At 57.8% G+C, this 26,382-nt stretch overlaps 1 protein-coding gene across 1 annotated transcript; it reads right to left on the bottom strand.

The window, feature by feature from the left end:
- Positions 1 to 4,019: 4,019 nt before the first annotated feature.
- On the bottom strand, positions 4,020 to 24,835 carry LOC138283031 (zinc finger protein 420-like). The gene is made up of 2 exons (XM_069221152.1): positions 24,656 to 24,835; positions 4,020 to 5,946 (listed from the first exon to the last, which is right to left on the bottom strand). Exon 2 carries the CDS (start codon positions 5,730 to 5,732, stop codon positions 4,425 to 4,427), a length of 1,308 nt encoding a protein of 435 aa, XP_069077253.1. The 5' UTR covers positions 5,733 to 5,946; positions 24,656 to 24,835; the 3' UTR covers positions 4,020 to 4,424.
- Positions 24,836 to 26,382: the final 1,547 nt, after the last annotated feature.

The raw sequence follows: 26,382 nt of genomic DNA, 5'->3' as shown, positions 1-26,382 counted from the left end.
AGTCCAATCAGTAACATTATAGTGGCTAAATAATTAGTCACTAGGTTAGTTCGAAGGACAACCCCACCATCTCTCTGGTTATCAACAGTGACTCAGGTTAGTAATCCCCATTCACACTAGGATTTCATAACATTCTTTGATGTGAACAAACATCCTTGTTGGTTGATGGAATCGCCAAATGCTCGGTGCACCATTGTATAGGGATACGAAGAATGGCGACATAGGTGGTCCTGATACATCTAACCCATGGTCATGTACTAAGTCTGTAGTGTGTTTTTATCTGTTGTATTTATTGATGATTCATTTCTAATAAATGTTTGAGTTTCCAAAAAGATGCTTAACAATCAATCTGTAAGAAAACAGCAAGTGATGTATTTCTCTATGTATCTGTCAAAGGAAACAAATAACTTATTTGTAAGCTTTTCTTATATTTCCATTGAGGGCAGAGATGTTTTAAAGCATGGGCAAAGGCCCCAATCCAGCAAGGAGCTCCAAGTAAGATAATCTTTCTCTTACTATTAGACTATCTCTCTCTCCATGTAATGAATTGTGTATTAACTATTCTAACTCCATGCGCGCTTTGATGGTCCTACAAATGCCCCGGTCCTCACAAGGACAGTGTTTGTCTGGAACTGACAGTGTTTACCCACGCTATACATGACCACACACACACACACACGGCTTGAGAGGGCGAGTATAGGAGTGTAGCGCATGACACAAGAAACACAAGAGGGATTCAGCTTTATTGTTGGTGTGCTACAGACAAAACTCTGGTGCTTGCGAGCTACCAGCTTACCATATTAACAATCTCTTGACCTGTAACTTACATTGAATGTTGTTACACTTTACGCATTAGTCACATCACCAAGGTATAGATGTTTCCGCTTGTAAGTATAGGCAACCTTTACTTTGGCACACAATACAAAGCTCGACGATTAGTCACAGAAAGGCATATATCAGCAGTTCCAATACTGACTGGCAAAACCTGAAGCTATTTTCTATTGTGCAGATCTGTGGGCTTAAGTTTAAGCACAGGAGGAATTTCTGTCCCCTTTAGAGCCCCCCTTTGGAGCTGTCTTTTGAGGATATTCTCACCACAGGCAAGCCTCTTGTAGGCACACAGCTACAAACCTGTGTGCATCTCCACATGTTCTTCAGAGGGCTTCTAAATGCTGCCTAGAGTGCTGCATGGTATAGGCACTTGCAAAGTGCGGTGTGTGCCATTGGTATGGCTTCATAGTGCTTTAGGCACTCCAAGGAACTTAACACACATTGTCATTGCAGTCAGAATTCTGTTTAGGCCTGTGGCAATGTGCTTTCAGTTCACATCAACTATTGGTTTGGTGCCACAGCCTTGTTCCTGGACCTGTCGGCATAGGATTGTGGTGTTGGTGAGGAGCGGTGCCCACAGCTCACAATGAGTGATAGTAAAATCCCCATACACCTTTCCAAGGCCTTAGATCACAGGGTCTTCATTGGCTTTCTAAACGTTCAACTGTACTCTCTAAGAGTAAACTAGAGGTCTCTACACATTGCTAGTAGAAACCACACTGCCTGAGGCTTTCTCGTCTGCTTATTTTTACCTCTGAAGCACAGTACAGGCACCAGTGTTCCCACTTCTAAAGAGAAAAAGTACAGTCTAAGCACGACTCCCCAAATCTGGACTCAAACGGTCACACCACATCACTCCCATCCTAAAACAACTTCACGGGCTCTCCCTGGAAGCGACGGTCAACTTCAATAACACATGTAGATCCCACAAAACAATTCAAAATGTCCAACCCTCCTGCTGCAGGGATAAACTACAAATCGAAGATGTGCAATGAAATACAAGAAACAGACTAACTCTCAAAATTCCCAAATCTAAGAAGTTAAAACATTAAAACAGACCTCCTCATGCCTTGGTCCAAAATTATATTCCTCCATCCCGACTAAGTCAGACTTAAAACTGATTGGCTGACTCTTCGTTAAGAGCTAAAAATGCAACTTTACAAACTAAAGCTCATGGACTAATTCAGTAATCTGTTCTTCCCTTCTTCCTTAGCCTCTTTATTGTATTCTTTGTTTTTAAAGTTTTAATACAGGTTTGTAATTCAGACCAGATAGCGAATTGATACATTTAACATAGGAGTGAACTACAGAGTCAATATCTGAGCCTAAAGTCAACAGTTGACCATATCTGAGTCTTGTAATCATATCCAGTTCGCAAAGCAGTGAATCACTCTGTTCCCCATCCTAGGGTGTTTGTGACCAACAAATACATATATAGAAGGACTATGACTCTCATTACAACCCTGGCGATCAAAGACCGCCAGGGGTGTTTTGACGGTTGCGCCGCCAATAGGCTGCCGGTGCAAACCTTGGGATTACGACCGCAGCGGAAGTGCCGCGGTCGGACCGCCGGGACTGCCAGTTTACCGCCACGTTGGCCACGGCGGTTGTAATCCGCATAGCAGGCAGTGAAAAGCTCGACGGGTGCAACTGCACCCGTCGCACCGCCGCAAAACCGCTGGCTCCATTTGGAGCCGGCTCCCGTGTTGCAGCCGACATCCCCGCTGGGCCAGCGGGCGGAAACTAGGTTTCCGCCCGCCGGCCCAGCGGGGATGTCTTAATGGCCACTGCGGTAGTGCGGCTGCATTGGTGGCCGCACGGCAATTACAACTTGGCGGGCGGCGCTTGCCGCCCGCCAATGTTGTAATGAGGGCCTATATATCTCTGGCGTGCGAGGAGACAGTAGCATGGAGGATTAGCATCTATTTAATCACTGCAGTATACAAGGTCTCTATTCCAGTCTTTGACAGAGGTGGTGGGTTTCCTGCCCCACCTCATAGTCACTCTTCACCTGGCTAGTAATAATGCCAGGGCTGCAAGACTTCTGTTTTTTTCACCAGGAAGTTCTTTCACATAGCCTCATAGGGCTCCGTAATGTCCATCATTACAGAGAGAGAGTCAAAGTTCAATTCCCAGCATGACAGAATCAGAGTTTCACCTCTTGGACTAGGTTTCTTGTAAAGCACACTGCTGCCTTTGTGGCCGAGTCTTCACTATAGAAATATTTCAAATAAATAAATATATGTTTTAATTTTTTACATTCTTCAGTTTAATCTCAACATTTGGAATTGTTGAGCTCGTCCCATTATCTTAGCTTTGACAAAGGAAGACAGCACAGTCCATTCGATGTTGGCCCACTATGCTATGGGGAAACATGGTTATTTCTGTAATGATTAAATCCCTGAAGTAGGATGTCTGTGCTGGAGTACCAAGAAGCCTTGGGTGTAAGTGGGTTCTACGAAGCCTAACCCCCTCGCATAATAGTCAACATTTCTAAGATCAACCATCCCATGAACCCTTGAAAGACAAGAGCCTTAGGCCAGGTGTGCTGGGGTTGGCTGCACCTAGCCTGTTCTACATACTCCCACCACACTCATGGCACAATCTTGTTAAGACTCACTGATCCTGGGTTGCTGGAGAGCACCTCCTCACCATGCCTAGTGCTGATGTCTACTTCCAGGTGCTGCATTTCTACCCCGGCTCTTGCAGGTTTGTTGTACTATGTCCAGTCATGCAATGACTATCACAAGGAAGCAGATGGTGGTACCGAGGAGGTGAAGGGAGTCTCATCTTCAGACATGATCCTCTGCACCTAGGCACCCATTGTGACAACACTCCACACACCCACAGTGGTGGCCGAAAATCCCCTTTTATGTGTTTTCTTTCCGAAGGATGCACAGAGGATACAGTTGCACGTTGTATACGTTAGCAGAGGAATCCCTGCAGAACACTAAAGATTTCTGTACAACTACCTTCCACCGTTTTAAATAAATCATGTGATGGCTCGTACTTCTGAAAAGTCCTCTTTTTGTGTGACTGTGTTCTGCATTTCCTAATTGGTTTAAGCTGAAGTTTACACCAAGTCTGGAAATGGTTTGTCATTTGTAACGATGGAATGAATTGTAAACCACATTGACCACCTGGTACTCATTTACCTCTAATTTTCTATTATTTTTTCTAATTATTTTATACAGCAGAGTAAGATATTTTGACTGACCATTTAGAACTATGCAGCTAAAGTGTGGCACACTGTTTTATGGCTTGTATTTCATTTGTCCTGAAAGATTTTTTTTACACTTAGTTTTCATTTTTGTGTAGCATTATTCATGACCATTTAGTACATTGAAAGGAGTGCTTGTCTGCAAGGTGGCTTTGATACCAATTCTTACTGAATCTCGAAGAGTTAACGTGTGAAGACCATCTGATGCCTCCTCAGGTGTGTGCATTGAATGAATCCTTTATCACACTCTGGTGCAGTTTCTCTCTCAAGCAGAGTTTTTCAGATAGGCATATGTTTTCCCATAAGTGGCACACCACGGATAAGTAGGATTCAGACAGAAAGTGTATGTTTGATTCGTGTGATTCATGCAGTACTAATCCCTAATCTTAAAGGGTTTCATTTTGGTGCCTGCTTTATGTTTTAGATGCCATCTCTGATGTTGCTTAAGTGTGTGAGCCAACCCAAAGTGTTTCCCACATTCCATACAAGGGTGGGGTTTCTCCCCAGTATGGGTCACCTGATGTCTGCTCAAGCCGGTGCTCTGAGTGAAGCTTTTCCCACATTCCTTGCACTTGTACGGTTTTTCGCCAGTGTGGATTCGTTTATGAGTTATTAACGACCAACTGCAAGTGAAGCCCTTCCCACAAACAATGCAGTGGTGCAGTTTCTTCCCAGTATGGATCCTCTGATGAACTAACAAACTTGATTTCTGAGTGAAACCTTCACTGCATTCTTTACACGGATACAGTTTCTCTGCAGTATGGAGTCCCTGATGATAGACCAATTGTGAGCTGCGAGAGAAGCTTTTTTCACACTCATTACACTGGTAGGGTTTCTTCCCGGCATGAATCCGCTGATGCGCTAGCAGGTATGATGTGTGAGCAAAGCTTTTCCCACATTCCGTACACTGGTTCAGATTCTCAGTAGTGTGGACCCTCTGATGCCCTTCGAAATCAGCTCTCCTGTTAAACCCTTTCTCACACTTTGTACACTGGTGCAGCTTTTCCCCGGAGTGGACCAGCTGATGTGTTAACAGGACTGTGCTACTGATGAATCTTTTTCCACATTCAGTACACTGGTACCGTTTCTCTCCTGTATGTATTCTCTTATGATATAACAGACATGAGCTTTGAGCAAAGTTTTTCCCACATTTCTCGCACTGATATGGTTTTTCCCCAGTGTGGACCCTCTGATGAGCTCTTAGAGACGACCTGCGAGTGAAGCTTTTCCCACAAGTAATACACTGATGGGATTTCTCCCCAGTATGGATCTTCTGATGAACTACCAGATTTGACCTCTGGGTGAAGCTTTTCCCACATTCTGCACAGTTGTACGGTTTCTCTTCGGTATGTATTCTCTGATGATAGACCAGGTGCGCTTTTCGAGAGAAGCTTTTCTCACATTCAGTGCACTGGTATGGTTTCTCTCCAGTATGAATTCTATGATGTTGTAACAGATGTGACCTCAGAGTAAAGACTTTTCCGCATTTCGGACACTGGTACGGTTTCTCCCCAGAATGCATTCTTTGATGCTTGCGTAGTCCTGACTTCTCAGGGAAGCTTTTCCCACATTTCGTACAGTTGTATGGTTTCTCACCTGTATGGAGCCATCGATACTTGCACAATTGTGACCGCTGGCTGAAGCTTTTTTCACACTCCAGGCACTGCAGCAAGCTCTCCATAGATCAGATCACCTGGTGCGTGTTTAAAGCCAAATACTTGTCACAGTCTCTCATGGTCTGTACGCAAGCAGCATTTCTCCAATATAAGGGATCTCTGATGTACATATATATTTAATAATGTAAGAGTCAAACTTTTCTGATATTGATTAGACTTGTAGAGATTATCTTCTGCATTGGGCACCGTTGCAAAGTTTACCAGTTGCTCTCTTTTCTTCTGTGAATGAAACATAAATGCTTGTAAGTGTATGAGGAAAGAGGAGAGGTGTTTTAACCAAATAGAAGGAGAGGACCATGATGGTGTGATCTTGTGGTAAAATATTTTCTGATTTTTCATAGTATAAGCATGTTACAAAAAGACACTGTCAATACTTAACATTATTTAAAATCTCACATAATACTAATCACTTACCATAACAAATTGTTATTAGACGTCATGTTGTCAGAGCATGGATAAGCTTATGCCAGAGGCGGTGCTAAAGTTAGGAAGGTGGTTATGTAGTGTTGCTCAGTTAGTCAGTGTTTGTTCTCTAGTACTTGCCAGGAAGCCTTTGCAGAGGTCCCCACTGCTTAGGATACTCTTGGTTTTTTGACCTGCTATTTTCAGAGCACAGTGGCAACTGGAATGACTAGCACACAAGGGGGTCAAGTGACCTCTGAAAGGGGAATCAAGGATATTCAAACAGGGTCTCTGAGTCAGAAGATGAGTATGTTAAAGTGGCAGCCTAAGTTTCAGTGTTCCACGGCAAACTGGAAAAGGAAATGATGTCCATTTATGTCCATTTCTGAGCTGAAGTATTACCCCACCAGGAGTAAAATGAGAAGTTCAGGTTTTCTTGCAATTAATTCTCATAATGTAATTAAAACACGCTGATGCTTTGTGAACAAGTTTAAAATTCTGGAAATGTCAATAATTTGTGCATGGGAGACTACTGAAAAGGTACCTTATTTTTTATTCACTGCCTGATAGTACTCATTCCAGAGACACATGCTTTTGACAGCCTACAGGTCTATTAGTTATACAGCTGCTGAATGTATTGATTGTTTTGTAAGAAACTTCAGCGGATGAGCATGTGCCAACGCCTGTTGCCATTTCTTCCTCATGATGCTGTCTGCAACCTGGCGAAGTTAGCTCCTTTTACTAGATTAACATTATGTTTTAAAAATGTTTTTTTTAAACTGCACTTTGTACAAATTCTTATGGTCTCATTTACACCGTGCTAGCTTGGCATTTTCAGATTTTTTTTTACTGAAAATAGGATTTTTAGGCGTTGTGCAATACCATTTAGTGAGCTCTGTGATGGCAAAACTGAAAAAATGTAAGAAGATTCAACAAACCCTATTCATATTTATAAGCTGTGATTCTGAAGAAACAATGGGAACCACTTAAAGGCAACTCTTGAAATCCAGCCTTTTTTAGGATGGTCTTGGCCTAGTGTAGTTATCGCACTGCCCACTACTCCGTGAATGTCATCAGTCCAATATGACACACAATCCCACGCCCTCTACGCTGTCAAGCCCTTGCAGTTTTCTCTCATAAAGACCATGTGGGGCGTGAAGAAGGACGTCAGGGTGGATTAGTGGACGAGGTACCTGCTGAGGTTTAGAGGCAAGCTCATACTATAGCGTGGCGCACCATTACGGCACAAAATAATAAGGTGTTGTAGAAAAGATCGATAATAGATAGTAATCCATGTGGTTATCTAACTTTTTGTGTTATGGCAGGTATTATTCAAGTTGTAAAAAGTTGCCTATTAAAACTCTGCAAAATTTAAGACGGTTGTCAATTTTTCTTAGTCTAGCAGAACTCGGCTTCCAAAGATAAAGAACCTTACGCTTTATGGAAGAACGGGATGGTCAAGAATGAAACTAACTTGCCTTGATCTACTTTGGTCCACATTTCTTGCTTTCCTCGAGATGGAGTGTCTTAATCAAACTATGTGGAGGTCAGTAAGTCAGTCCAGCTGAAGCAATATTATTGGTTACTGTGGTTAGGTTATGAGGGGCGAATACTGCATCAAGAGTACGCTCAGCTATTTAAGCTGGAGAGGATATCATAGTTAGTATAAGTAATTGCAGAACAGAAAAAAATACATAGTCTGCAACATTTCAGATTTGTCTAACCAGGTATCGAAACCTCCCAGTACGAGAGGTGCTGCATTGTGACTCTGGCAGGTTTTAGTTATAAAAAAAAAAATAGGCCTGGGGCTTGGCCCGCAAGGAAGCCATGTCCATGTGTTTCTATCAACTCCCATAGAGGCAAGAAATATCATGCAGATACTGTCAGTACACGTACTGATACATCAATGACAATTAACGGCCTGCAAAACCTTTCGCTTAGGGAGCTGTGCTCCTGCCTCGTGTGGCAGTCCTTAAAGACATATAAACATGAAGAAAATAGCAGTACCCCTTTGCCAGATCTGAGATGCAAGATTGCCGCTGTCACCCCTGCAAATCTGAAGAGTGCAGCAGCCCACTGAGCATGTAGATTGCTGTAAGAAATGCAAGAGTCCCTCTTATCAGAAGACTACCTAAAGCAATAAATCACCTTGGGTGCGAGGCAGAGACCCTGACTCCTAGGTACTCGTGTCTCTGGTACTCTAGTGATGGCTCAGCACTAAGTCCACACAGAGCACTAGTGGCAGGCTGATACTTAAAGAGATAGAGAAATGACACATGAAGAAGAGGGCACCAAGCAATGTGGATCAGGGATGTGGAATTCTTATAGCCCAATGCCCAGGACATATTGTTTGGGGTCAATGACAACAAATTTTCAAGTATTGTTTGTCCTTGGGACAAGTAGGCCCAACCCCCCTGAGGTATAAACCCTTTGGCTGCCAATTTACAGTACCACATTATGGAGCAGAGAAGGGAATTGTCTGCAGTCGAGTTCATATTTGTGTCCATATGTTAATTCCGTTCAAACTTGTATTTATGGCTGATTAATGGAAAGCTATTATTATTAAGGTGCACACTCTAAATAAATGTTGTAAGCTGGGACTGCACTACTTACTGATAACGATTCCAGTAAACAAATGTGTACACGTTTGCTAAGTTTATCAATATTAGGGTACGTATAATGCTCCCAGAATACCTCCTGATTAGATGCAGATATCTGCAGAAGTTTGAAAGCAAGATTGATGATTTTTTGCTTTCAAAATAAAATGTTCACAAAAAAATGCAGCTAAGAAAAATAACGTTTGGCTAAACTACCATTTCTTTGAAGCATCATTTAGTAAAATAGGTTGATACATGCTGGTATTTCCAGAAACTATTCATAATGGAAAATCAGTGTAACCTGTTTCAACAGGATTATGAGAAACGTGAATATAAACAAGCATTGGTAAAACCAAGAGGTCAGGCACTGATTGTCAGTCTTTTGGTTTTGTCAATCCGTGTCTTGTTTTGACATGGCTTTTGTAAAACTATTTTTGTAGGAGCTGCTGGGTCCTCGCCATTGTAATAAATATTAACAAAAGGCAATAGTATTTTTTGTCTTTAAAAAAAAGTACACATTGCCTCAGTAGTTCCTGGCAGTGAACAAAACTACTTTGTGTGCCTATGTGCTCCTTGTGAAACAGCAGATTGTGATCATTCACAGTGAAGACCGCCGATAGCTGGATTGAGCGAGAGGGAGAGAGAATTTTAATAAAAACAAAAGGTTTCGGCTAATACAGGGCTATTTAGGGGCCTCATTTTTAAAGAAAGTCACAAAAGTGCACCCATGATATTTGTTTTTGTATAAGTGTAGATTTACGTATTGCATGAATTCACAAAAGAAGACCAGGAAAACATAATCCTAGAAAATATTTGTAAGCGGTATTTTAGCACGAGCAAATATGCATGTGTGGATTTGTTTATGTGAAAATCTGTTGAGCATTTACAAGTTCACTTTCCCTTTAACCACTTTTTTTCCAACCCTGGAAGATGTTTTACTTCTGACCCTTGACATGAGTACATTTCCAAAATTTCTCAGTGTAGGAAATGAGAGAAGAGCTCGTGAAAACCCTTAAAACATGCAATTCAGTAGGTTTGCACAGAACCAAAAGGGCATTCCAGCTATAGTATTACCCCTGGCAAAATTAGAGAGGCTATTATCAGAGCTCTTAAATAATGAGATTGCTGCCATAGTCTGTTGCAGCGCTACATGGTATCAAATGGACAAGCAGATTTTATTTTACAGGACAAGTAGATTTATGAAGCAACCTGTCCCATTGACGAGTAGATATTTTATTCAATTCCACATCCCTGATGCATGCTACAATAAAACAGAGCACCTCTCCTGTGAGCCCAGGAAGTCTGCCATGAGTGAAACAACCCTTTTGAAATTAAGAAGGATGTGCTAAACTGAACTATAAAGACAAAAATTAAACAGAAGTAGTGGTATACTGTTTTTAAGGCATGGGGGCCAACAGAAAGTTTTCGGTCTGGTCACCCCAAAAAAATAAAAGATTTTCAAAAAGAATCCATGGGTTGGGTGAAGCAGCACACCTCATAGACCAAGAAAGGGAGTGGAGGAGAACCACTTGAGGAAGATAGCAACAAAGAACTCTGAGGAATTTGGCATGAAGCACTTAGGAGACATCTTGCAAAACGAGGGAGATAATGACACCAGTGGGAGGAGGGGAGGCTGTTGTATCCAACAGCACAAGTTGCGAGGAAGCTGCAGCAAACAGTTATGAGCACCGAGTAGGGTTGAGGAGTTTGACAGGTGTGCCCACGATAGGATGAATTCCATTTATCATATGTCAATGCAATATCAAGTTGGAGTTGCAGGAGAACAGCTTGAAGACTACTAGTGTTTGTGGTCAAATAAACATGTTTCAGATGTGGCATTCTGGCACTAGCAGTCCTGGATGAATACTAAAACTACAACACAAACTACACATTTCCAAGGACCAAATATTCCTCAAATCAAAGTGAAAACATATTCGGAAAACTAATCATAATGGACTTAGTTCAGCTTGAGGTATCAGTCTAGGTGTTTATGGCACTATCGAGAGGTCCTTGGTGCAGCGACACACCAAGGCTGAAGGGAGTTCAGAGGAGCAATGAGACTGCAGAGAGGTCAGGGGAGCACCGAGGCTGCAGAGAGGTCAGGGGAGCACCGAGGCTGCAGAGAGGTCAGGGGAGCACCGAGGCTGCAGAGAGGTCAGGGGAGCACCGAGGCTGCAGAGAGGTCAGGGGAGCACCGAGGCTGCAGAGAGGTCAGGGGCGCACCGAGGCTGCAGAGAGGTCAGGGGAGCACCGAGGCTGCAGAGAGGTCAGGGGAGCACCGAGGCTGCAGAGAGGTCAGGGGAGCACCGAGGCTGCAGAGAGGTCAGGGGAGCACCGAGGCTGCAGAGAGGTCAGGGAAGCACCGAGGCTGCAGAGACGTCAGGGGAGCACCGAGGCTGCAGAGACGTCAGGGGAGCACCGAGGCTGCAGAGACGTCAGGGGAGCACCGAGGCTGCAGAGAGGTCAGGGGAGCACCGAGGCTGCAGAGAGGTCAGGGGAGCACCGAGGCTGCAGAGAGATCAGGGGAGCACCGAGGTTGCAGAGAGATCAGGGGAGCACTGAGGCGGCAGGGGAGAGGAGCACCGAGGCTGCAGGGAGCTCAGAGGAGCACTGAGGCTGCGAGGGAGTCAGGAGCACTGAAGCTGCAGGGGAGAGGAGCACTGAGGCTGCAGGGGGTCAGGGGAGCGCTGAGGCTGCAGGGGGGTCAGGGGAGCGCTGAGGCTGCAGGGGGCTCAGGGGAGCGCCGAGGCTGCAGGGGGCTCAGGGGAGCGCCGAGGCTGCAGGGGGCTCAGGGGAGCGCCGAGGCTGCAGGGGGCTCAGGGGAGCGCCGAGGCTGCAGGGGGCTCAGGGGAGCGCCGAGGCTGCAGGGGGCTCAGCGGAGCGCCGAGGCTGCAGGGGGCTCAGGGGAGCGCCGAGGCTGCAGGGGGCTCAGGGGAGCGCCGAGGCTGCAGGGGGCTCAGGGGAGCGCCGAGGCTGCAGGGGGCTCAGGGGAGCGCCGAGGCTGCAGGGGAGCGCCGAGGCTGCAGGGGAGCGCCGAGGCTGCAGGGGAGCGCCGAGGCTGCAGGGGGCTCAGGGGAGCGCCGAGGCTGCAGGGGGCTCAGGGGAGCGCCGAGGCTGCAGGGGGCTCAGGGGAGCGCCGAGGCTGCAGGGGGCTCAGGGGAGCGCCGAGGATGCAGGAGGCTCAGGGGAGCACTGAGGCTTCAGGGGAGTCAGGGGAGCACTGAGGCTTCAGGGGAGTCAGGGGAGCACTGAGGCTTCAGGGGAGTCAGGGGAGCACTGAGGCTTCAGGGGAGTCAGGGGAGCACTGAGGCTTCAGGGGGGTCAGGGGAGCGCTGAGGCTTCAGGGGGGTCAGGGGAGCGCTGAGGCTGCAGGGGGTCAGAGGAGCGCTGAGGCGGCAGGGGGTCAGAGGAGCGCCAGGGCTGCAGGGAGTCAGAAGAGCGCCAGGGCTGCAGGGAGTCAGAAGAGCACTGAGGCTGCAGGGGGTCAGGGGAGCACCGAGGCTGCAGGGGGTCAGGGGAGCACTGAGGCTGCAGGGGGTCAGGGGAGCACTGAGGCTGCAGGGGGTCAGGGGAGCACTGAGGCTGCAGGGGGTCAGGGGAGCACTGTGGGTGCAGGGGGTCAGGGGAGCACTGAGGCTGCAGGGGGTCAGGGGAGCACTGAGGCTGCAGGGGGTCAGGGGAGCACTGAGGCTGCAGGGGGTCAGGGGTGCACTGAGGCTGGAGGGGGTCAGGGGAGCACCGAGGCTGCAGGGGTGCACTGAGGCTGCAGGGGGTCAGGCGGAGCACTGAGGCTGCAGGGGGTCAGGGGAGCACTGAGGCTGCAGGGGGTCAGGGGAGCACTGAGGCTGCAGGGGGTCAGGGGAGCACTGAGGCTGCAGGGGGTCAGGGGGGCACCGGGGCTGCAGGGGGTCAGGGGAGCACCGGGGCTGCAGGGGGTCAGGGGAGCACCGGGGCTGCAGGGGGTCAGGGGAGCACCGGGGCTGCAGGGGGTCAGGGGAGCACCGGGGCTGCAGGGGGTCAGGGGAGCACCGGGGCTGCAGGGGGTCAGGGGAGCACCGGGGCTGCAGGGGGTCAGGGGAGCACTGAGGCTGCAGGGGGTCAGGGGAGCACTGAGGCTGCAGGGGGTCAGGGGAGCGCTGTGGGTGCAGGGGGTCAGGGGGGCACCGGGGCTGCAGGGGGTCAGGGGAGCACCGGGGCTGCAGGGGGTCAGGGGTGCACCGAGGCTGGAGGGGGTCAGGGGAGCACCGAGGCTGGAGGGGGTCAGGGGAGCACCGAGGCTGGAGGGGTGCACTGAGGCAGCAGGGGGTCAGGGGTGCACTGAGGCAGCAGGGGGTCAGGGGAGCACCGGGGCTGCAGGGGGTCAGGGGAGCACCGGGGCTGCAGGGGGGGTCAGGGGAGCACCGAGGTTGCAGGGGGTCAGGGGAGCACCGAGGGTGCAGGGGGTCAGGGGAGCACTGAGGCTGCAGGGGGTCAGGGGAGCACTGAGGCTGCAGGGGGTCAGGGGAGCACTGAGGCTGCAGGGGGTCAGGGGAGCACTGTGGGTGCAGGGGGTCAGGGGGGCACCGGGGCTGCAGGGGGTCAGGGGAGCACCGGGCTGCAGGGGGTCAGGGGAGCACTGAGGCTGCAGGGGGTCAGGGGAGCACTGAGGCTGCAGGGGGTCAGAGGAGCACTGAGGCTGCAGGGGGTCAGAGGAGCGCTGAGGCTGCAGGGGGTCAGGGGAGCGCTGAAGCTGCAGGGGGTCAGGGGTGCACTGAGGCTGGAGGGGGTCAGGGGAGCACAGGGGCTGCAGGGGGTCAGGGGTGCATTGAGGCTGCAGGGGGTCAGGGGAGCACCGGGGCTGCAGGGGGTCAGGGGAGCACTGAGGGTGCAGGGGGTCAGGGGAGCACTGAGGCTGCAGGGGGGTCAGGGGTGCACTGAGGCTGCAGGGGGGTCAGGGGTGCACCGAGGCTGCAGGGGGTCAGGGGTGCACCGAGGCTGCAGGGGGTCAGGGGTGCACCGAGGCTGCAGGGGGTCAGGGGAGCACCGGGGCTGCAGGGGGTCAGGGGAGCACCGAGGCTGCAGGGGGTCAGGGGAGCACCGAGGCTGCAGGGGGTCAGGGGAGCACCGAGGCTGCAGGGGGTCAGGGGAGCACCGAGGCTGCAGGGGGTCAGGGGAGCACCGAGGCTGCAGGGGGTCAGGGGAGCACCGAGGCTGCAGGGGGTCAGGGGAGCACCGAGGCTGCAGAGAGGTCAGGGGAGCACCGAGGCTGCAGAGAGGTCAGGGGAGCACTGAGGCTGCAGGGGGTCAGGGGAGCACTGAGGCTGCAGAGAGGTCAGGGGAGCACTGAGGCTGCAGGGAGGTCAGGGGAGCACTGAGGCTGCAGGGGAGTCAGGGGAGCACTGAGGCTTCAGGGGAGTCAGGGGAGCACTGAGGCTTCAGGGGAGTCAGGGGAGCACTGAGGCTTCAGGGGAGTCAGGGGAGCACTGAGGCTTCAGGGGAGTCAGGGGAGCACTGAGGCTTCAGGGGAGTCAGGGGAGCACTGAGGCTTCAGGGGAGTCAGGGGAGCACTGAGGCTTCAGGGGGGTCAGGGGAGCGCTGAGGCTGCAGGGGGTCAGAGGAGCGCTGAGGCGGCAGGGGGTCAGAGGAGCGCCAGGGCTGCAGGGAGTCAGAAGAGCGCCAGGGCTGCAGGGAGTCAGAAGAGCACTGAGGCTGCAGGGGGTCAGGGGAGCACCGAGGCTGCAGGGGGTCAGGGGAGCACTGAGGCTGCAGGGGGTCAGGGGAGCACTGAGGCTGCAGGGGGTCAGGGGAGCACTGAGGCTGCAGGGGGTCAGGGGAGCACTGAGGCTGCAGGGGGTCAGGGGAGCACTGTGGCTGCAGGGGGTCAGGGGAGCACCGAGGCTGCAGGGGGTCAGGGGAGCACCGAGGCTGCAGAGAGGTCAGGGGAGCACCGAGGCTGCAGAGAGGTCAGGGGAGCACTGAGGCTGCAGAGAGGTCAGGGGAGCACTGAGGCTGCAGAGAGGTCAGGGGAGCGCCGAGGCTGCAGAGAGGTCAGAGGAGCGCTGAAGCTGCAGGGGCATCAGAGGAGCGCTGAAGCTGCAGGGGGTCAGAGGAGCGCTGAGGCTGCAGGGGGTCAGAGGAGCACCAGGGCTGCAGGGAGTCAGAAGAGCACTGAGGCTGCTTGGGGTCAGGGGTGCACTGAGGCTGCAGGGGGTCAGGGGTGCACTGAGGCTGCAGGGGGTCAGGGGTGCACTGAGGCTGCAGGGGGTCAGGGGTGCACTGAGGCTGCAGGGGGTCAGGGGTGCACTGAGGCTGCAGGGGGTCAGGGGTGCACTGAGGCTGCAGGGGGTCAGAGGAGCGCTGAGGCGGCAGGGGGTCAGAGGAGCGCCAGGGCTGCAGGGAGTCAGAAGAGCGCCAGGGCTGCAGGGAGTCAGAAGAGCACTGAGGCTGCAGGGGGTCAGGGGAGCACCGAGGCTGCAGGGGGTCAGGGGAGCACTGAGGCTGCAGGGGGTCAGGGGAGCACTGAGGCTGCAGGGGGTCAGGGGAGCACTGAGGCTGCAGGGGGTCAGGGGAGCACTGAGGCTGCAGGGGGTCAGGGGAGCACTGTGGCTGCAGGGGGTCAGGGGAGCACTGAGGCTGCAGGGGGTCAGGGGAGCACCGAGGCTGCAGAGAGGTCAGGGGAGCACCGAGGCTGCAGAGAGGTCAGGGGAGCACTGAGGCTGCAGAGAGGTCAGGGGAGCACTGAGGCTGCAGAGAGGTCAGGGGAGCGCCGAGGCTGCAGAGAGGTCAGAGGAGCGCTGAAGCTGCAGGGGCATCAGAGGAGCGCTGAAGCTGCAGGGGGTCAGAGGAGCGCTGAGGCTGCAGGGGGTCAGAGGAGCACCAGGGCTGCAGGGAGTCAGAAGAGCACTGAGGCTGCTTGGGGTCAGGGGTGCACTGAGGCTGCAGGGGGTCAGGGGTGCACTGAGGCTGCAGGGGGTCAGGGGTGCACTGAGGCTGCAGGGGGTCAGGGGTGCACTGAGGCTGCAGGGGGTCAGGGGTGCACTGAGGCTGCAGGGGGTCAGGGGTGCACTGAGGCTGCAGGGGGTCAGGGGTGCACTGAGGCTGCAGGGGGTCAGGGGTGCACTGAGGCTGCAGGGGGTCAGGGGAGCACTGAGGCTGCAGGGGGTCAGGGGAGCACTGAGGCTGCAGGGGGTCAGGGGTGCACTGAGGCTGCAGGGGGTCAGGGGTGCACTGAGGCTGCAGGGGGTCAGGGGAGCACTGAGGCTGCAGGGGCTCAGGGGAGCACCGAGGCTGGAGGGGGGTTAGGGGAGCACCGAGGCTGCAGGGGGTCAGGGGAGCACCGGGGCTGCAGGGGGTCAGGGGTACACTGAGGCTGCAGGGGGTCAGGGGAGCACTGAGGCTGCAGGGGGTCAGGGGAGCACTGAGGCTGGAGGGGGGTTAGGGGAGCACCGAGGCTGCAGGGGGTCAGGGGAGCACCGGGGCTGCAGGGGGTCAGGGGAGCACCGGGGCTGCAGGGGGGTCAGGGGAGCACTGAGGCTGCAGGGGGTTAGGGGAGCACTGAGGCTGCAGGGGGTCAGGGGAGCACTGAGGCTGCAGGGGGTCAGGGGAGCACCGAGGCTGCAGGGGGTCAGGGGGAGCACCGGGGCTGCAGGGGGTCAGGGGAGCACCGGGGCTGCAGGGGGTCAGGGGAGCACCGAGGCTGCAGGGGGTCAGGGGAGCACCGGGGCTGCAGGGGGTCAGAGGAGCGCTGAGGCGGCAGGGGGTCAGAGGAGCGCCAGAGCTGCAGGGAGTCAGAAGAGCGCCAGGGCTGCAGGGAGTCAGAAGAGCGCCAGGGCTGCAGGGAGTCAGAAGAGCACTGAGGCTGCAGGGGGTCAGGGGAGCACCGAGGCTGCAGGGGGTCAGGGGAGCACTGAGGCTGCAGGGGGTCAGGGGAGCACTGTGGGTGCAGGGGGTCAGGGGAGCACTGAGGCTGCAGGGGGTCAGGGGAGCACTGAGGCTGCAGGGGGTCAGGGGAACACTGAGGCTGCAGGGGGTCAGGGGTGCACTGAGGCTGGAGGGGGTCAGGGGAGCACCGAGGCTGCAGGGGTGCACTGAGGCTGCAGGGGGTCAGGCGGAGCACTGAGGCTGCAGGGGGTCAGGGGAGCACTGAGGCTGCAGGGGGTCAGGGGAGCACTGAGGCTGCAGGGGATCAGGGGAGCACTGAGGCTGCAGGGGATCAGGGGAGCACTGTGGGTGCAGGGGGTCAGGGGGGCACCGGGGCTGCAGGGGGTCAGGGGAGCACCGGGGCTGCAGGGGGTCAGGGGAGCACCGGGGCTGCAGGGGGTCAGGGGAGCACCGGGGCTGCAGGGGGTCAGGGGAGCACCGGGGCTGCAGGGGGTCAGGGGGGCACCGGGGCTGCAGGGGGTCAGGGGGGCACCGGGGCTGCAGGGGGTCAGGGGAGCACCGGGGCTGCAGGGGGTCAGGGGAGCACCGGGGCTGCAGGAGGTCAGGGGAGCACTGAGGCTGCAGGGGGTCAGGGGAGCACTGAGGCTGCAGGGGGTCAGGGGAGCGCTGTGGGTGCAGGGGGTCAGGGGGGCACCGGGGCTGCAGGGGGTCAGGGGAGCACCGGGGCTGCAGGGGGTCAGGGGAGCACCGGGGCTGCAGGGGGTCAGGGGTGCACCGAGGCTGGAGGGGGTCAGGGGAGCACCGAGGCTGCAGGGGTGCACTGAGGCAGCAGGGGGTCAGGGGTGCACTGAGGCAGCAGGGGGTCAGGGGAGCACCGGGGCTGCAGGGGGTCAGGGGAGCACCGGGGCTGCAGGGGGTCAGGGGAGCACCGAGGCTGCAGGGGGTCAGGGGAGCACCGAGGCTGCAGGGGGTCAGGGGAGCACCGAGGCTGCAGGGGGTCAGGGGAGCACCGAGGCTGCAGGGGGTCAGGGGAGCACTGAGGCTGCAGGGGGTCAGGGGAGCACTGAGGCTGCAGGGGGTCAGGGGAGCACCGAGGCTGCAGAGAGGTCAGGGGAGCACCGAGGCTGCAGGGGGTCAGGGGAGCACTGAGGCTGCAGGGGGTCAGGGGAGCACTGAGGCTGCAGGGGGTCAGGGGAGCACTGTGGGTGCAGGGGGTCAGGGGGGCACCGGGGCTGCAGAGAGGTCAGGGGAGCACCGGGCTGCAGGGGGTCAGGGGTGCACTGAGGCTGGAGGGGGTCAGGGGAGCACCGAGGCTGCAGGGGTGCACTGAGGCAGCAGGGGGTCAGGGGTGCACTGAGGCAGCAGGGGGTCAGGGGAGCACCGGGGCTGCAGGGGGTCAGGGGAGCACTGAGGGTGCAGGGGGTCAGGGGAGCACTGAGGGTGCAGGGGGTCAGGGGAGCACTGAGGCTGCAGGGGGTCAGAGGAGCGCTGAGGCTGCAGGGGGTCAGGGGAGCACTGAAGCTGCAGGGGGTCAGGGGTGCACTGAGGCTGGAGGGGGTCAGGGGAGCACAGGGGCTGCAGGGGGTCAGGGGTGCATTGAGGCTGCAGGGGGTCAGGGGAGCACCGGGGCTGCAGGGGGTCAGGGGAGCACTGAGGGTGCAGGGGGGTCAGGGGTGCACTGAGGCTGCAGGGGGGTCAGGGGTGCACCGAGGCTGCAGGGGGGTCAGGGGTGCACCGAGGCTGCAGGGGGGTCAGGGGTGCACCGAGGCTGCAGGGGGGTCAGGGGTGCACCGAGGCTGCAGGGGGTCAGGGGAGCACCGGGGCTGCAGGGGGTCAGGGGAGCACAGGGGCTGCAGGGGGTCAGGGGTGCACTGAGGCTGCAGGGGGTCAGGGGAGCACTGAGGCAGCAGGGGGTCAGGGGTGCACTGATGCACTGAGGCTGCAGGGGGGTCAGGGGTGCACTGAGGCTGCAGGGGGTCAGGGGTGCACCGAGGCTGCAGGGGGGTCAGGGGTGCACTGAGGCTGCAGGGGGTCAGGGGTGCACCGAGGCTGCAGGGGGTCAGGGGTGCACCGAGGCTGCAGGGGGTCAGGGGTGCACCGAGGCTGCAGGGGGTCAGGGGAGCACCGGGGCTGCAGGGGGTCAGGGGAGCACAGGGGCTGCAGGGGGTCAGGGGAGCACTGAGGCAGCAGGGGGTCAGGGGTGCACTGAGGCTGCAGGGGGTCAGGGGTGCACTGAGGCTGCAGGGGGTCAGGGGTGCACTGAGGCTGCAGGGGGGTCAGGGGTGCACTGAGGCTGCAGGGGGGTCAGGGGTGCACTGAGGCTGCAGGGGGGTCAGGGGTGCACTGAGGCTGCAGGGGGTCAGGGGTGCACTGAGGCTGCAGGGGGTCAGGGGTGCACTGAGGCAGCAGGGGGTCAGGGGTGCACCGAGGCTGCAGGGGGTCAGGGGTGCACCGAGGCTGCAGGGGGTCAGGGGTGCACCGAGGCTGCAGGGGGGTCAGGGGAGCACCGGGGCTGCAGGGGGTCAGGGGAGCACCGGGGCTGCAGGGGGTCAGGGGAGCACCGAGGCTGCAGGGGGTCAGGGGAGCACCGAGGCTGCAGGGGGTCAGGGGAGCACCGAGGCTGCAGGGGGTCAGGGGAGCACCGAGGCTGCAGGGGGTCAGGGGAGCACTGAGGCTGCAGGGGGTCAGGGGAGCCCTGAGGCTGCAGGGGGTCAGGGGAGCACCGAGGCTGCAGAGAGGTCAGGGGAGCACTGAGGCTGCAGGGGGTCAGGGGAGCACTGAGGCTGCAGGGGGTCAGGGGAGCACTGAGGCTGCAGGGGGTCAGGGGAGCACTGTGGGTGCAGGGGGTCAGGGGGGCACCGGGGCTGCAGAGAGGTCAGGGGAGCACCGGGCTGCAGGGGGTCAGGGGTGCACTGAGGCTGGAGGGGGTCAGGGGAGCACAGAGGCTGCAGGGGTGCACTGAGGCAGCAGGGGGTCAGGGGTGCACTGAGGCAGCAGGGGGTCAGGGGAGCACCGGGGCTGCAGGGGGTCAGGGGAGCACCGGGGCTGCAGGGGGTCAGGGGAGCACTGAGGGTGCAGGGGGTCAGGGGAGCACTGAGGGTGCAGGGGGTCAGGGGAGCACTGAGGGTGCAGGGGGGTCAGGGGTGCACTGAGGCTGCAGGGGGTCAGGGGAGCACTGAGGCTGCAGGGGGTCAGGGGAGCACTGTGGGTGCAGGGGGTCAGGGGGGCACCGGGGCTGCAGAGAGGTCAGGGGAGCACCGGGCTGCAGGGGGTCAGGGGTGCACTGAGGCTGGAGGGGGTCAGGGGAGCACAGAGGCTGCAGGGGTGCACTGAGGCAGCAGGGGGTCAGGGGTGCACTGAGGCAGCAGGGGGTCAGGGGAGCACCGGGGCTGCAGGGGGTCAGGGGAGCACCGGGGCTGCAGGGGGTCAGGGGAGCACTGAGGGTGCAGGGGGTCAGGGGAGCACTGAGGGTGCAGGGGGTCAGGGGAGCACTGAGGCTGCAGGGGGTCAGAGGAGCGCTGAGGCTGCAGGGGGTCAGGGGAGCACTGAAGCTGCAGGGGGTCAGGGGTGCACTGAGGCTGGAGGGGGTCAGGGGAGCACAGGGGCTGCAGGGGGTCAGGGGTGCATTGAGGCTGCAGGGGGTCAGGGGAGCACCGGGGCTGCAGGGGGTCAGGGGAGCACTGAGGGTGCAGGGGGGTCAGGGGTGCACTGAGGCTGCAGGGGGGTCAGGGGTGCACCGAGGCTGCAGGGGGGTCAGGGGTGCACCGAGGCTGCAGGGGGGTCAGGGGTGCACCGAGGCTGCAGGGGGTCAGGGGTGCACCGAGGCTGCAGGGGGTCAGGGGAGCACCGGGGCTGCAGGGGGTCAGGGGAGCACAGGGGCTGCAGGGGGTCAGGGGTGCACTGAGGCTGCAGGGGGTCAGGGGAGCACTGAGGCAGCAGGGGGTCAGGGGTGCACTGATGCACTGAGGCTGCAGGGGGGTCAGGGGTGCACTGAGGCTGCAGGGGGTCAGGGGTGCACCGAGGCTGCAGGGGGGTCAGGGGTGCACTGAGGCTGCAGGGGGTCAGGGGTGCACCGAGGCTGCAGGGGGTCAGGGGTGCACCGAGGCTGCAGGGGGTCAGGGGAGCACCGGGGCTGCAGGGGGTCAGGGGAGCACAGGGGCTGCAGGGGGTCAGGGGAGCACTGAGGCAGCAGGGGGACAGGGGTGCACTGAGGCTGCAGGGGGTCAGGGGTGCACTGAGGCTGCAGGGGGTCAGGGGTGCACTGAGGCTGCAGGGGGGTCAGGGGTGCACTGAGGCTGCAGGGGGGTCAGGGGTGCACTGAGGCTGCAGGGGGGTCAGGGGTGCACTGAGGCTGCAGGGGGGTCAGGGGTGCACTGAGGCTGCAGGGGGGTCAGGGGTGCACTGAGGCTGCAGGGGGTCAGGGGTGCACTGAGGCTGCAGGGGGTCAGGGGTGCACTGAGGCTGCAGGGGGTCAGGGGTGCACCGAGGCTGCAGGGGGTCAGGGGTGCACCGAGGCTGCAGGGGGTCAGGGGTGCACCGAGGCTGCAGGGGGGTCAGGGGAGCACCGGGGCTGCAGGGGGTCAGGGGAGCACCGAGGCTGCAGGGGGTCAGGGGAGCACCGAGGCTGCAGGGGGTCAGGGGAGCACCGAGGCTGCAGGGGGTCAGGGGAGCACCGAGGCTGCAGGGGGTCAGGGGAGCACCGAGGCTGCAGGGGGTCAGGGGAGCACTGAGGCTGCAGGGGGTCAGGAGAGCACTGAGGCTGCAGGGGGTCAGGAGAGCACCGAGGCTGCAGAGAGGTCAGGGGAGCACCGAGGCTGCAGAGGATCAGGGGAGCACCGTGGGTGCAGGGGGTCAGGGGGGCACCGGGGCTGCAGGGGGTCAGGGGAGCACCGGGGCTGCAGGGGGTCAGGGGGGCACCGGGGCTGCAGGGGGTCAGGGGGGCACCGGGGCTGCAGGGGGTCAGGGGAGCACCGGGGCTGCAGGGGGTCAGGGGAGCACCGGGGCTGCAGGGGGTCAGGGGAGCACCGGGGCTGCAGGAGGTCAGGGGAGCACTGAGGCTGCAGGGGGTCAGGGGAGCACTGAGGCTGCAGGGGGTCAGGGGAGCGCTGTGGGTGCAGGGGGTCAGGGGGGCACCGGGGCTGCAGGGGGTCAGGGGAGCACCGGGGCTGCAGGGGGTCAGGGGTGCACCGAGGCTGGAGGGGGTCAGGGGAGCACCGAGGCTGCAGGGGTGCACTGAGGCAGCAGGGGGTCAGGGGTGCACTTAGGCAGCAGGGGGTCAGGGGTGCACTTAGGCAGCAGGGGGTCAGGGGTGCACTTAGGCAGCAGGGGGTCAGGGGAGCACCGGGGCTGCAGGGGGTCAGGGGAGCACCGGGGCTGCAGGGGGGGTCAGGGGAGCACCGAGGGTGCAGGGGGTCAGGGGAGCACCGAGGGTGCAGGGGGTCAGGGGAGCACCGAGGGTGCAGGGGGTCAGGGGAGCACTGAGGCTGCAGGGGGTCAGGGGAGCACTGAGGCTGCAGGGGGTCAGGGGAGCACAGGGGCTGCAGGGGGTCAGGGGAGCACTGAGGCTGCAGGGGGTCAGGGGAGCACAGGGGCTGCAGGGGGTCAGGGGAGCAATGAGGCTGCAGGGGGTCAGGGGTGCACTGAGGCTGCAGGGGGTCAGGGGAGCACTGAGGCTGCAGGGGCTGCAGGGGGTCAGGGGTGCACCGAGGCAGCAGGGGGTCAGGGGTGCACTGAGGCTGCAGGGGGTCAGGGGAGCACAGGGGCTGCAGGGCTGCAGGGGGTCAGGGGAGCACAGGGGCTGCAGGGGGTCAGGGGAGCACAGGGGCTGCAGGGCTGCAGGGGGTCAGGGGAGCACAGGGGCTGCAGGGGGTCAGGGGAGCACAGGGGCTGCAGGGGCTCAGGGGGTCAGGGGAGCACCGGGGCTGCAGGGGGTCAGGGGAGCACCGAGGGTGCAGGGGGGTCAGGGGAGCACAGGGGCTGCAGGGGCTCAGGGGAGCACAGGGGCTGCAGGGGGTCAGGGGAGCACCGAGGGTGCAGGGGGGTCAGGGGAGCACTGAGGCTGCAGGGGCTGCAGGGGGTCAGGGGTGCACTGAGGCTGCAGGGGGTCAGGGGAGCACAGAGGGTGCAGGGCTGCAGGGGGTCAGGGGAGCACAGGGGCTGCAGGGGGTCAGGGGAGCACCGAGGGTGCAGGGGGGTCAGGGGAGCACTGAGGCTGCAGGGGCTGCAGGGGGTCAGGGGTGCACTGAGGCTGCAGGGGGTCAGGGGAGCACAGAGGGTGCAGGGCTGCAGAGGATCAGGGGAGCACCGTGGGTGCAGGGGGTCAGGGGGGCACCGGGGCTGCAGGGGGTCAGGGGAGCACCGGGGCTGCAGGGGGTCAGGGGGGCACCGGGGCTGCAGGGGGTCAGGGGGGCACCGGGGCTGCAGGGGGTCAGGGGAGCACCGGGGCTGCAGGGGGTCAGGGGAGCACCGGGGCTGCAGGGGGTCAGGGGAGCACCGGGGCTGCAGGAGGTCAGGGGAGCACTGAGGCTGCAGGGGGTCAGGGGAGCACTGAGGCTGCAGGGGGTCAGGGGAGCGCTGTGGGTGCAGGGGGTCAGGGGGGCACCGGGGCTGCAGGGGGTCAGGGGAGCACCGGGGCTGCAGGGGGTCAGGGGTGCACCGAGGCTGGAGGGGGTCAGGGGAGCACCGAGGCTGCAGGGGTGCACTGAGGCAGCAGGGGGTCAGGGGTGCACTTAGGCAGCAGGGGGTCAGGGGTGCACTTAGGCAGCAGGGGGTCAGGGGTGCACTTAGGCAGCAGGGGGTCAGGGGAGCACCGGGGCTGCAGGGGGTCAGGGGAGCACCGGGGCTGCAGGGGGGGTCAGGGGAGCACCAAGGGTGCAGGGGGTCAGGGGAGCACCGAGGGTGCAGGGGGTCAGGGGAGCACCGAGGGTGCAGGGGGTCAGGGGAGCACTGAGGCTGCAGGGGGTCAGGGGAGCACTGAGGCTGCAGGGGGTCAGGGGAGCACAGGGGCTGCAGGGGGTCAGGGGAGCACTGAGGCTGCAGGGGGTCAGGGGAGCACAGGGGCTGCAGGGGGTCAGGGGAGCAATGAGGCTGCAGGGGGTCAGGGGTGCACTGAGGCTGCAGGGGGTCAGGGGAGCACTGAGGCTGCAGGGGCTGCAGGGGGTCAGGGGTGCACCGAGGCAGCAGGGGGTCAGGGGTGCACTGAGGCTGCAGGGGGTCAGGGGAGCACAGGGGCTGCAGGGGGTCAGGGGAGCACAGGGGCTGCAGGGGGTCAGGGGAGCACAGGGGCTGCAGGGCTGCAGGGGGTCAGGGGAGCACAGGGGCTGCAGGGGGTCAGGGGAGCACAGGGGCTGCAGGGGCTCAGGGGGTCAGGGGAGCACCGGGGCTGCAGGGGGTCAGGGGAGCACCGAGGGTGCAGGGGGGTCAGGGGAGCACAGGGGCTGCAGGGGCTCAGGGGAGCACAGGGGCTGCAGGGGGTCAGGGGAGCACCGAGGGTGCAGGGGGGTCAGGGGAGCACTGAGGCTGCAGGGGCTGCAGGGGGTCAGGGGTGCACTGAGGCTGCAGGGGGTCAGGGGAGCACAGAGGGTGCAGGGCTGCAGGGGGTCAGGGGAGCACAGGGGCTGCAGGGGGTCAGGGGAGCACCGAGGGTGCAGGGGGGTCAGGGGAGCACTGAGGCTGCAGGGGCTGCAGGGGGTCAGGGGTGCACTGAGGCTGCAGGGGGTCAGGGGAGCACAGAGGGTGCAGGGGGTCAGGGGAGCACAGAGGGTGCAGGGCTGCAGGGGGTCAGGGGTGCACTGAGGGTGCAGGGGGGTCAGGGGAGCACAGGGGCTGCAGGGGGTCAGGGGAGCACAGGGGCTCAGGGGGTCAGGGGAGCACCGAGGGTGCAGGGGGTACGAACTGTGACAGATTTCCCCTGTGTGTGACAGACACCGTGTATTTTCTTTTCACCCGCTGACGGGTTCAGGTTTTGTGCCGGGCAGCGCGGTCCTGCCCTCACCCCTGTTGTCACCCCGGGCTCCGGCGCTGCTGCGGGCCCCGGTTTCCCAGTGACCCCGCACAGAGACGTTACTCACCCTGGGTGCCGGGAAGGGGCCTGGCTACAGGGAGTCTGCAGCGGGGACTGTCACTGCAGCGACAGCGGACCGGAAGTAGGTGTCAGTGCACGGCTCCTTCTGTCCGCCGGCTGGGTTAGCCGATCGCCACCGGCTTCAGCGATGCACAATCAAGAAAGAGGCAGGCTACGGTGTAGGAAGGAGGCCATCCCATCTCAAGATGGCCGCCGCAGATGGCCGGAGACAGGGTTCCCGTTCACGGCGGCCATCTTGGATTGGTACAAGTTCGGTACCTACGGGCTTCAGCGATAGAGAAAGAGAAAGAAGCATGTTCGTGCGATGTAGGAACGAGGCCATCCCATGTCAAGATGGCCGCTACGAGCGACCGGAGACGTGTCCCGGCTTCGGCGGCCATCTTGAATTGGTAAAAAAAACCTGACCGAAAAATCCAACATGGCCGCGGGAGCTGTCCCTTCCTCACCACATCCTAAGCCTTTCTGCTTTATTGCATCATATACTTAATACAAAGAAGTGTCTCAAAGTAAGTTTTCTGTTAGTGTAGCCAGATATGCTCACAGCCATCAACATGCACCTACAATAAGCCAGATCCTTTGGTGTTGCCAGTATCAGATCCATGAGTAATAACAATGAAGGCAGCTTAATTTATATGGGTGAACTATATAAATAGGAGATCTAAACAAGATCAAGATCAGGTAATCAAATGGATCTTGTGGATCAGTGTCAACTTGAAGCACTTGGAATTACATAAACATCAGTCGGGTGTGCTACAGACATTATACTATTGGGATTTATGAACCAATGATAGACAAAGATGTGAATAATTCTTATAAAAATACAAAAATCCCAAATTCTGATTAATAATGAATCTTTTTCTTTTAGCAAATTGCATGTATACATTAAAAAAAATATTTATTTGTAAACTCAGCACATTACATGACTAATTCCCATCTGATTGGCATGATATGGACAAGATAGTTATGCTATATTGCGACTTTACACAAAACCTTATCTACAGGCGTCAGTAGTCAACCAGAAATTGTATATATTCATAAGTAGGATTTTCTCTTTCATATATTTTGTACAATAATAAACAATGAATATATATATTAGTTTTTGATGTTTTGCTACCTTCTCCTCTTCTGCATGTTCTGAATGTATATTTTTTGTTATAAGTTGCTTCCCTTTTGTTGATTATTAGCTATGATGCAGGCTAGAGAGTAGGGAGGTTACTGATAAAAAAGGGGTTGGAACTGAACACAGGGCCTAATTATCGAAATAACCTTGAATCATTGACTAGTGAATACATACAGTTAATAAATGGAATTGAAAATATTTAAATTCTGAGAATATTAGACTGAATTCAATATTACTAGGTCTGTGAAAGGGGCAGTGGCAATCAGAGTACCTCAATCGCTCCAGTTCTCCCCTTCAAGCCACTTTCATCTGCAGTGTCTCACTTTCTTCACATCCTTCTGAAATCCTCTATCTCCATACTTCGCATATTCTCCTCCTTCCTCTTCACCTCTGTATTTTTACTGTATCTGCATGTACTACCTTGCATCACCCCTTCACCATGCTCTGTCTGTCTCATACATAAACACACAGACACACAATCACACATACACAGAGACACACAATCACACACACACATACACAATCACACATACACACACAATCGCACAGACACACACATACACAATCACACACACACACACACAATCACACAC

This window comes from Pleurodeles waltl, chromosome 2_2 (genome assembly GCF_031143425.1).
Source record: "Pleurodeles waltl isolate 20211129_DDA chromosome 2_2, aPleWal1.hap1.20221129, whole genome shotgun sequence".
In the NCBI taxonomy this organism is placed as follows: Eukaryota; Metazoa; Chordata; class Amphibia; order Caudata; family Salamandridae; genus Pleurodeles; species Pleurodeles waltl.
Note: the sequence above shows the minus strand (reverse complement) of the source record. Positions and strands in the feature narration are given on the sequence as shown.

Excerpts from the sequence above, each read along its gene's own strand:
- LOC138283031 (XM_069221152.1), bottom strand. The coding sequence starts at position 5,732 with ATGGAGAGCTTGCTGCAGTGCCTGGAGTGTGAAAAAAGCTTCAGCCAG.